The following is a 12,038-nucleotide window of genomic DNA, read 5'->3' as shown; positions in this document are numbered from 1 at the left end:
CATGAAGAATGTGTACCTCCAGCAAGAAGTGTCTTAATGTGTAATTCCAAAGACAAAATGTGCCCTAGAAGGTAAAAAATTCTATTTTTATTTAATGTTTTGACATGACATAGCAACTGCAAATATAACAAAATAATGAGATATGTGTACGTATGTTATGTGCATATCTTACCCACACCATTTTGCTTTTCACCACTACAGAAAGGAAACAAGTACTCAAATCAACCCAATTGTTTGGTCTCACTTCATATCCTTTCAAATCAAAACCTCTAGAAATGGGAACCATTAATAAATGTTTTGTGGAAGCCAACAATGCTTAAGAAGGCCAACCAACTCTTTACTTGTCTCTTTAATTCAATGGAAATTTTTCTCAAATCTGTACCAAGTAAATAACCAATAATGTCATGTGATTTTTCAGAACAATGATAACGACGGTGTTTATGAAGGGAACCATGAATAAATGATTTGAAGAAGAGCGTTATTTGGTTCTATTTGTCCAACCAACTCTTTAGTTGTCTCTTTAATTCAATTGACAAATTTCTCAAATCTGTACTAAATAAATAACAAATAATGTCATGTGATTTTTCCAGAAAAGGACAAGTAGCATAATGATAACATTGGTGTTCAAGAAAGATTGTGACAATTGCAAAGATTTAAGGTGAAATTTGATCATCATGCAACCCATGAAACAAGTAAAAGATCTTTAAAATTATCAAATACTGAAGAGTACACCATTTGAATCCGTCCATTAACAAAAGAACCAAGTGAAACACATAATGTTTCTGCCTTACCATATAGCCGATAATATGTAAAACAGGGGAAAACATATCTTATATGTTTCTAAATTATTAGCGAGGACTACTTGTGAACACATCGAGAAACATTCTGTTTATTGAAGACAGCTTCATTTGCTGCTCTTGCACTCTTCTCCTCTTGAATAGAGGCTCATGAGACTGTGATGCAGACATTGAAGCAGAAGCAGAAGCAACCCATGACTCGTTCGAGCTATCAGAGTTGAATGATGCATCAAATACACCAGTTGGACTAGCGGGTTGCATCCTTTTCTTGCTCGGAATGTGATCTAACACTAACTCATAGCATTTATTTACTTTCTCCTGTTCAGTCAATATTAATATGGAATCAGTTCTTGATCTTAACACTAACTACATTGCCATTTACTGATCCAAAAGCATATTACTAAAACCACATACCGGATCGACTTTGAGCAGAGTCATGAGCTGAGATTCATATTCAGCTTCGTCACACGTCGTGAAATCTCCAACGACAGAGACCATTATTGCAGTGGCCAACACCGAAGGGCTGTAGCTTAGAAACCTCGAATCTGAAAACACAATTTAGCATCGAAGAGATCCAATGAAAATCATGTGAAGTCAAGAGGTCTACGCATTACCAGGAACAATGGAGAGCAACAGAGATTCACATCGACTCAAGAACTCCAAGTCGTGGTGAGATTTAGAGCTGCATCGACGGAAAATGTGATCGAAATATGAGATAGGAGTCACGGGGTGCATCCTCCACTGAAGAGTAGAGAGAATCAAAAGCTCCATTCTCTGTATAGTCTTAGCCTCAAAGACATATCTCGCATCTCCCACCTTACCAAACACACACAAAAAGAGAGGCATTTCAACGAACAGTCACGCGACATTACATAAACTGAATCTGAGAAAGGAGTGAAACTCACTTGAAGATCTAAGAGCAGCGGAACACGGATCTCTTCAACTTTAGCAGCTAAAGACAGACAAGCCACAGCTGTAAGCTGAGACATCCATGGCTTGTCTGTCTGAAACTTCCTGCTCGTAAGAAACCTATCGAAGTAGTTAACAGCGAGTAGAGCCGTCAACGCATTAAACCCATAATACGTTTTCACTCTAAAGATCCAATCAAGAGCCTTCTCACGACACAGAACGAGAAACTCATCTAAGACTGTGTCGGAAAGACACGGCCTTAACTCGTTTTCTTTCGAAATCAAACTCGACAACTCATCGTCATCCCATAACATGTCATGATCGAGAAAACCCAGATGGAAAAACGGAAACTTTACAACGCTCTCATCTCCCTCTAACTCATGACTCCTCTCTTCCTCACAGAAAAGCATACAAAACGGTGCGTTTTGAACCTCTCCCTCTTCTTCTAAAGCCATCTATCTATCTTCCTCTTGGGAGGAGAAGAGATTGTGAAAGTACTTTGGTCATTCTGCCATTATAGAGCTCTCTCTCTCTCCCCCCTATGGATGCTACTGCAGAGAAAGAAAAGTAGTGAAGACAAATGCCAAGAAAGTGAAGGGTTTTAATCTCACGCTTGTCCTCTTTTTTTATTTATTTTTATTTTATTTTTATTTTTTAATTAATTTTTCCTGTCTCCTTTTTTTTTTGTTTGTCTATTATTATTCGGATGTTTGGCGCGCGATTAAATTGATGAAACCCTACTTCTTTGTTTTTATTTCCAAAAATGGAAAAAACAATTCTCTTTTAATTATTTTTATCAAAATTAATGTATAAATTGAAGTAAATTGAGATAAATTAGTGGATAAATATTTCTACTGCGCCGAAAATTATGACAAAATAAATAGCAATAATTCATTTTGTAAAAACACTAAACTCTTACGCCACTTCCTGAATATTAAAATTATAACATAAAAAGTTTTAAAATTTTAGTTAATATTATTTTGAGAATTTTTCATCTTTCACTTTCTAAATATTAAAATTTTATAATCACTAGATCAGTAAATCTAAAAAGTGTTATTTTAAGATAATTTATAAATTAATTAAGAGGTAGCTACTTGGCTGGTGATACGTAATGCGCTGTACTCACGCACTCATCGTATGTATATTAGATGATTTCTTTTGGAGTGTGCAATTTACGCGATGATCTTGAGGTAGTGTTGGAGTTCTTAGTGGTGGGTAAATCGTTGACCATTAATTATTTCTGTCACCTTTCGGTTTTGAGCGTCGATGATTACAAGTAAATAATACAAGTAAATATTCTTTTCACTAATAATTTGGTATAATGTATTATAAAAAAGGTATTTTAATTATTTCACCGGTGTGAGTTCTTAAAAATTATGCAAACTTTGAAAATTACATTATGTGAAATCATTGTCTATTTCATTTAAAAGCAAGACTTGGATCATTATATTAGGTGTTACATCAAGTAAAAATTGTCTGAAACATAAAATAAAAGTAATGTGTTTCCCCGTCATTTAAATATGATATACGGAAAGGATGATTCAAATAGATATAACAATCATATAAAATCACTCGTGGGGTCACATATTGTCAGATTAAAATCTACGTGGACGAATGAGAAGCTTTATATGGTCAACGAGCTGACATGCACATTTGTAAAAGCAAAAACATAAACAATAACCGTAACGAAAAAAACAATACTATGTATATATTATGTATTTATTTTAAGAAGACCTCGTTCTATTAAAACGCTCGAGCTTTTATATTGTTTTTTATTAAATTAGTTTATCATATTTTGTTTATCCCATAAAGTTTTTTCTAAATATAATAGCTTGATCTTGATGAACATTTCAAGTTTAATTCGCGCTGCTTTATATGCTAATCTGTTCAAGACTACGCTAGGCGCTAGTCGGGCGGTCGGTGTAGGCCTAGCGAGTTATCAAAAAATCGGGGAGTACATGGGGAGTACGCGGGGCCTAGTTTTATGTATTTTTTTACAATTATCGGGTATATAGTGTTATATTTTCTAGTTTGTGAGAAATGTATAGGTATGTTATAGTAGTCTAGTGGTAAAAGTTCTAGACATCATCCTCATCACCCAGGTTCGAGTAGCGCTCGCCTCATTTTGTTGTTTTTTATTTTATTTTTTTTTAATGAGTGACATAAATGTAAATAACTCATCTTTTTTTCCCAATTTTTTTTAGGGTTTTGGACATCTCAAGCAATTTTCATGGCCGCCCATGTTCATTTTCCCCTACATCATCAAAGTTTTATGTGATTTCGTATTGTTTATGTCCCAATTACATAAATCTACCACTAAACACACGATTTTGATCATTCAAAAAGAAAAAAAAAATTGCAGGCTCCGATTTTCTTACCGACTATGGCGGAATCGCCACGGCCCACCACCGCCAAGCGCCTCGGCGGCGCGTAATCGTCCGATTTGGCCGCGTTTTCGAACAGGGGCTAATACTAAAGGCATGTGGAGAAAATTAAAACGTAACTGTATTCGTTGTAATATTGAAAAAGTTATACCAAACTTTAACGCTCGAGATACATAAATGCAACTCATATAGTAAGGAATATCATATAACTGAGTCAATTTATAATAATTGTGGAACAAGTAGTATAGTTATTAGTTAGTACAAAACAACTATACAATAAATTAAGATTCGGTACATTTAAATATTTAACAATAAATAGTAAATTGAAAAAAATATCAACAAAAGTTTTCTATCGTGGATGGTAATATTTACATGTTTAATATTTTTGTAACAAGAGTAAAAACTAAAAAGTAATAACAAGTGTCACTTACTACCTACCTTTCTAGTCGCGGTTAACAAAGCAAGAGTTTTTTTTTACTTTTTAACATATATATAATATATTCATGATCTTTATCGATAGACAGTGAAAGAAAGCAATGTGTGGTGAAAGATTTAAAAATGAATTTTTCAAAAAAAAAAAAGATTTAAAAATGAAAAAGCAAAAGACAAATAAATAAGGGGAATGGGGAAAAAGTAAATCACGAGAGGAAGCGAAGCCATTGATAACAAGCGTGAGTCTGAGATTTGTATAAAGTTTAATAGTGACTTCTCACTACCACATTTCATATCTCCCTTTCAGAAGAAAAAAAACAAGAAACATTATGTTCATTGTATCCTTTATAAGAACAATTCTATTGATTTTACCATAATATTGGTTGATAATTCTTGTAACTGCAGAGTAGTTCTACAATTGGTATCTGTAATTTTTACCAGTCTCAAACCATACTAAATATCGATTTACAATTTTTCTATTTAAACTATAATAATTGAGATAAAATTATGCTGTTTTATTAATTATGTAATCAGAAATTGACATGAACTTTTCAATATAAGAGTCTAACTAGTGACTAAAGAATTAAAAGGAATAATGCATTATTTACTATTCCTAATTTTTTTATTTATTTATAAAGAATAGTTTTTTTTCATTCTTTTAATTTTAGAGGAATATACAATAAATTTGTTCCTCACTAAAATTGATAAGGAATATTCTTTCTTTTCATTCATTTACTTTTATTCCTCTGCGTTTTTTTTCTACTCATTCTTAATATCCCACTATATAAAAGGGACTATTTTTAAGCTTCCTAAAGCTAGCCACATGCTCAAAATAATCAGGGCCAATCAAATTGCCACGTCACTGCCAGATTAGGCTTCAAATTAAAATCACGATCGGGCTTCCTGTGCGCTAACTCATTCTCCGACTCCGTATTTTTGTTTTGCGCCATCAGCCGAAGTGAAGCCAAACTCAGATAATTCACTTTCACCCAGCCCAGCCCATTAATCCCATCAATCTGATAATTCACTTTATCCCAGCCCAGCCCATTAACCCTAATCTACGTATTGTTGAGACTCAAGCCAAAGCGCACACAGCTTTCTCATCCTCTGAATAACCTAATCGCCGTCTCCCCCATTTACCTTTCTCTCATGACGACCCATCTCGAAGCCCATTCCCGAGCCACTCTCTCATAAGCATAATCCCGTGTTCTAAACATCCCGTGTTAAATTTTTTAAAACACTCATATCTTAGAAATAGTTTAGAAAATATCTTTATATAAATATTTTTTTCTTGAATAATATTTAATTATAATTTTTTGTATCTTTTTAACTTTTATAATAAAATTATTGTTTTCAGATAGCTATAAAATATAAATAAGAATTATCTTATTTTAAATTTTTTTGATAATTTTATTATATTATTTTAAAATCATTTATTTAATATTAATATAACATATAAATTTTATATGATTAAAATAAAATTCGTTTTTAATTATATATAAAATTCATTAAGGGTATTCTTTTAATTAACACATTAGCGAATCAGTTAGAAATTAATAATAAATCAATAACCTATCTAAAAGTCTAAAACCTAATAAAATATGACAAATAAGAAAAACTAACTAAATTTTAATATAAAATAGAAATTTAATATTACTAATAAAAAATTCATTTTAATATATATATATATATATATATAATATTAATTAAGGGTATTTTTAAATTAATAAATTAGTGACTTAGCTAAAAATAAATAATAAATCAATGATTTAGCGAAAACCTAATAAAAACATGACAAATAAGTAAATTTACTAAAATTATGGATAATATAAAATATAATTGATTCTTTAATACAAAATTAAAATAAGAGTTTTGTTAAATAAAACATAAGTTTGCCGTATCGGTCTAACAAAAAAAACAATCATTAATAGTGTCGTAGGAATTATGTTTTTCCCATTAGCGAATAAAATTGAAGCATAGTGTTGGAGGATAACTCAACGTGTAGACAAGATTATGGAGATTGACATGGGAGTTGAGGTAACAGACACAACTGTTCTTTCGCAAAGAAACGCTCCTGCTAGACATCCTGGATAAATGAAAGAGACATATCTTGACTTGACTTTGTGTTAATGGATGGTGACTTTCCAATGCTGTTTGGAGTAAGGACCGATATACACGCACCAAATCACCACTGTAAGCGGAAGCTGAAGGTTTGCTATGGGCAATGCAAGTGATACTGAAGTTTAGACACAGAGAGATGGTCTTTCAATCGACTGTGAACAACTGGTTATGCTTATTCAAAAGGAGAAAGATTGGCCTGTGTTGGACTCGGAGCTCAACGAAATACATGCTGTATCTAAAGAATTTTCTGAACTTTCTATTGCTTATATTCCTAGAGCTTTAAAATTCCGTATGAATAGCCTAGTAAAAGGTGTCCGATCACGCGCATCTCAATCAGCTTTTGTAAACCCTTTTGCACCAAGTTGGCTAGCCCCACAAGCTAGCATGAGGATGTCAAAAAAGAGAATAAAGTTAAAAGTGAAACTAAATATCTCAATGAACAAATTTATCAGAAGTCCATATTTATGTGGATGTCTATATAGGACAAACAATTTTTTTAGACAATTATAGAATATAGTCACGAAAATCAATCCTAATATATATAATTTAAAAAAACCATCAAAATTTTCAATATTACACCAAATAAGAATATAAAGACCAACTATATTCTCTTTATGTATAATGTATTGTGGTAAGATTCAAAAAAATTAATTTACTTTACAGTAAGGAAAAACTAGATTTTTAATTCCAAATTTACAATAAAAACATAACATTTTATAAAACTAAACAATTGACATAATAGTACAAAAATATGAAGAAAAAAAAAATAAAATACTATCCGCGCGTAGCGCGGACAAGGACCTAGTTCATATAATGATCAATACTATTAAAACAGAAGCAATTTTTATCTACTTACAAATAGTCTAGGTTGGACCATTATATTTAATTATATTTTCTATTATTTCTACTCATATCTAATTTAATTATTAAATATACATCATACCTAAAATTAAGAAACTAACTAACTAATCTATTGTTTTTTAAATTAATGAATTTAATTTATATTAATTCAAAATTCAAATAACTAATCAATTATATTTTAGTTATTAATGTAATAAATAATTATATATATATATATATATAATATATATATCTATTCATTCGTATATATACAACTATATATTAATCCAAATGCAAAAAAAAAAATTGTTCAAAACCCTCACCAAATACATAAAAATATAATTCTTATAGTTAGAGTATTAATATATATATATATATAAATATATATTATAAAATAAATATTAATAGTAATTATATGATGAAACATGTTACTATTGATAGTTTAATGAATATATTTTTTACGGATTACTCAAACAGACATGTAATATATATATCAAATATAAACCAATTGAACAAATATATTAACACAAATATATCATAAAATATTACATTAACATAAATCGAAGCTAGAGAGTAAGAGTCAATATTTTAATTGTTTAAAAATATAATTATATACATAAATTATAAAAATTAAGAACAAAATATAATAAAAATATATATCAAAATTAAAATAATAAAGATTCACATTTCTAATGCGAATAATGAAATTAACTTTTAAATTTAAAATAAGCCATAAACAAAACATCAAAAAGTATCTAATAATATGTGAATAACAAAAGTAAACTAACTAAATAAACAATTATATTTTTTTTGCAAACGTAAATCATTAACAAGATGGAATTTTAGTTGGACTAAAATTGTATTAAAATTGGAATATCAATTTCATAATATATTCACTATTCATCTGAACGTTCATGAATATATATTACAATACTCTAAATATAATAATAAATCAAACCAGATTACATATTGGGTCAGCTATCAGTTCAACCGATAACCAGATCTCGGGTTTTAGCGGTTGTTACGGGTTTTATAAAAATTTTAAATAAGAGTTTTTTTTTTGAAAACTAAAATGGATTACATATGAACCACCGAATTTGGCAATTTAATTGCGGGTCGGGTCGAATTTCAAAATATTGAATATAATTTTTCATTTGTAATATCTAAGTGTAGATACAATTAAAATACAAATTTATATCAAATAAATTTGGAATGTTTCGAAAATAATCCCGCGCTTTGAAAGCGCGGATCAAAATCTAGTTACCAGTTAAACCTTAAGTATAAGCAATTGAAGAGTCATTTATATATCATTTCCATTTATGTTTTGTAATTCCGTATATGTTAATCTTGTGTGCATACTTTAAAACACATCAACAATCTAGTTGTGTATTTATTATGCTTTTGTTACGTATATAAAATTTTGGTACATTTTCATGCTTTTTTTTAAAACGTATATTTATTAAGTAACACCTTATATTTTTATTTTGTACTCTAGTGTATATAGTGATAGTTAATAATTCGTTTCATTCTCAATTTTGTGTTGAAAGTATCAATGGCATATTTCATGAAGAAAAAACTCTTAAAATTTTGAACATGCTTTTTTAAAAAAATAAGTAAAAGGAGTATAAATTTAAAAAGAAGGAAAACAGGTTGTGATAGAAGGTTATAATAATAATGGTCCCACAATTTTACTAATAAAAATTATACTAGGAAAAAAATTATACTCCACTAGCAAGAAGCAAAACAAGTTAGATTAAGGTTTGAATGTTACGAACTGCTCTGCTCCGCACCGCGGTTAACAGTAACAAAAATCTCTACATATACCATATATCTATACGTTTCTATAACTGTTAAAACCGCACTGCAGTTAAGCCGCTTGTCCCGCACCGCTCAAACCGCAGTTACCATTCGGAACCTAAGAGAATGTGTGTGTGTTGTGCTGTGTTTCCGTTGATTAGATCAAAGGAAACTTTTGGGTCATAATTAATAATGGCGTCTTGTCTGCCAGAATTTAACGCCGTATGCTAACTTTCTACCTCCATCTTCCTAGTCTAATCCCCTTTTATATTGTTGCTAATAATACGTATACACCACTGTTTTTAAAACCGAACCAGCTAGCGAACCAAATTTTTTTAAGTTATGGGTCATTGCGGTTCGACCGGATCTGAACCGTATCCGATCATATTTACTTAGATTAAACTAAATTTAATGATATTTTATAAATAATTTGCATATTTTTTTAAACAAATCATATCAAACAAAATGTTTAAATAGCCATGTGTAGAAAAACTTAAAAATAATAATTAAAATCTAAAATCAATATGAAAAACACATTTAAACTTTATTCGCAGATCTTATGAGTCTAAATCTTCATCACCTTTAAAAAAAAATTATATGCACATTAGGTAAAAGTTATATTTTGAAATACGGATTTAGTTGGGTTTTAGCAGTAACCCAACACGGATTATTTTCGGTTTATGGTTCAATCCGGTCCGACCGCCGGTTTGGTCCGGGTTTAAAAACACTGGTGTACACATATAGTAGTAATAATTTCTCTAAATCATTATTTTGTTACTAATTTATACTTATTTTGTTTCAAACTGGTAAATTTTTTTTTTTGTAGTTTCACTTTTCAAATATACTAAATATTTTCCTCCACCACATGCAGTAAGAGATCTTTTAAATTTAAATTTTACTTTTTACCTCCATCTTCCTAGTCTAATTAATCCCCTTTATATTGTTGCTAATAATACGTGTTCACATAGTAGTAATAATTTCCCTAAATCATTATTTTGTTACTAATTTATACTTACTCTGTTTCACACTAGTAAATTTTGTTTTTGTAGTTTCACTTTTCACATATACAGGTATTTTCCTCCACCATGGCAGCAAGAGATCTTTCAAATTTAAATTTTATTTTAAAATAAAATTATATTAATATTTTAGATTTTATTATTTTCTTACCAATATTTTAATATAAATTTTATATAATTACACATATAATTAAGATAAAAATAATTTTTTTTATTTTAAATTACATTTAAGAGTATATATATTATATATTTAAAATTATAATCTTAGATAGGTTTTTATCTAGTTTTTGGTTAAATATATTAAATCTTTTTTTGTCATCAAATATATTATATCAACTTGTATAAAATTAATAAAAAATGATATAAAATTTCTATAATTATCAAACATTAAAATTAAACAGTATTTATAAGAAATTTAGATATATAAGAAACTAATGATTTTTACGATTAAAAATTTATAATTTTTTAAAAAATTGAATTAATATTTTTTTAAATAATTCTTATGAGATGGATTTGAAATTTGGCGAAAAAAATAACTGAAAACATGAGTGAAAATGAAACTAAAATTTGTCAAAAAAAAAATAAAACTCATAAGAATAATAGTCTGTTTAGAAAAAAAAAGATATTAGAGAGAGATATGAATCCTAAAAAGAGTATATGCAGGTATGATTCAGGTCTACGGCAGTTGTATAAGAATATGCAGTAGTCAAACAGTAGGCGTTCCATATATTTAATTTTCTACCATTTTTTTTTTGACAAAGTGCTTAATTTTCTACCATTTTATGTACATCAACCGCAAATTCTCTTCTTTTAAGTTAAAAGAAATCTCTTTTCTCATTAAACTATCGAAGAAAAAAAAACTTGTATGTTCTATATATAGAATACAAGTATTGCTGACAAAGAAATACAGATAACAAATATCTTTTCTATAACAATTTACATTTTAGTCAATTTTGGTTTATTTAGTCAACCAGGGTTCCAAAATAAATAAAAAGTGTTACAGAAAACAAAGTCAATTTTGGTTCATTTAAAGTAGATTATTGTTTCAAAAATCACTGTTCTATTGTATTGCTATTTTGCTAGTAAGCAATTATAAGATGCTAGATTGTTAGGTAACATAATAATTCTTTTTGCTCCAATCCACATAAATTTGGTACAAAATGTCCATATATTCATGATTTTCCATCATTATTGGTACATTCTCATTATTACATAATCTCACATCATTACCACCAACTTAATTTCTAGTACCAGTTCATAATTATAGACCAAGTACGAAGATAAAACAAATACTATTTGACTAGTTGTGAAACCTGAAAAGTTAAGCCGTTTATAGACCTCGTCACTGTTCTTGCTATAATTGTTATTTTCTGCTGGAAAAAAGGAGGCAACCAAATAAAAAACTGTATTGTTTTTGTAATGTATTAAGCTTATCAACAAAATATTGCAGTTCTTGAATCATTTCATAAATATATGTAAAAACAAAAGAATACAAAAACACATATCTTAAAAACTGAAACATGTGATTTCTTACTTTTCTACACATTAAGACATTTCTTTCCCTTTTTAGAAGAATTAAAAAGAACAACCAAATGGTAAAAAGTAACAAAAAAACAGGCTGGTGATGGGGCCATGTCTTTATATCATAGATTATAATCTATACGAAATTATATATAACATAAAAATTAATAAAACTATAACTCCATGACAGGCAGCTGAAGCATGGATAATTTTTTTTTCCA

General features: G+C 29.1%; 1 protein-coding gene across 1 annotated transcript; it reads right to left on the bottom strand.

Annotated features, from left to right (window-relative positions):
- Window positions 1–684: 684 nt before the first annotated feature.
- Window positions 685–2,630, bottom strand: LOC103827855 (cyclin-D3-3). Its single transcript, XM_009103417.3, has 4 exons — window positions 1,703–2,630; window positions 1,412–1,613; window positions 1,212–1,342; window positions 685–1,115 (listed from the first exon to the last, which is right to left on the bottom strand). The coding sequence occupies exons 1-4, from the start codon at window positions 2,159–2,161 to the stop codon at window positions 849–851; spliced, it is 1,059 nt and encodes a 352-aa protein (XP_009101665.1). The 5' UTR covers window positions 2,162–2,630; the 3' UTR covers window positions 685–848.
- Between the last annotated feature and the right edge of the window lie 9,408 nt (window positions 2,631–12,038).

This window comes from Brassica rapa, chromosome A01 (assembly GCF_000309985.2).
Source record: "Brassica rapa cultivar Chiifu-401-42 chromosome A01, CAAS_Brap_v3.01, whole genome shotgun sequence".
Taxonomy (NCBI): domain Eukaryota; kingdom Viridiplantae; phylum Streptophyta; class Magnoliopsida; order Brassicales; family Brassicaceae; genus Brassica; species Brassica rapa.
Note: the sequence above shows the minus strand (reverse complement) of the source record. Positions and strands in the feature narration are given on the sequence as shown.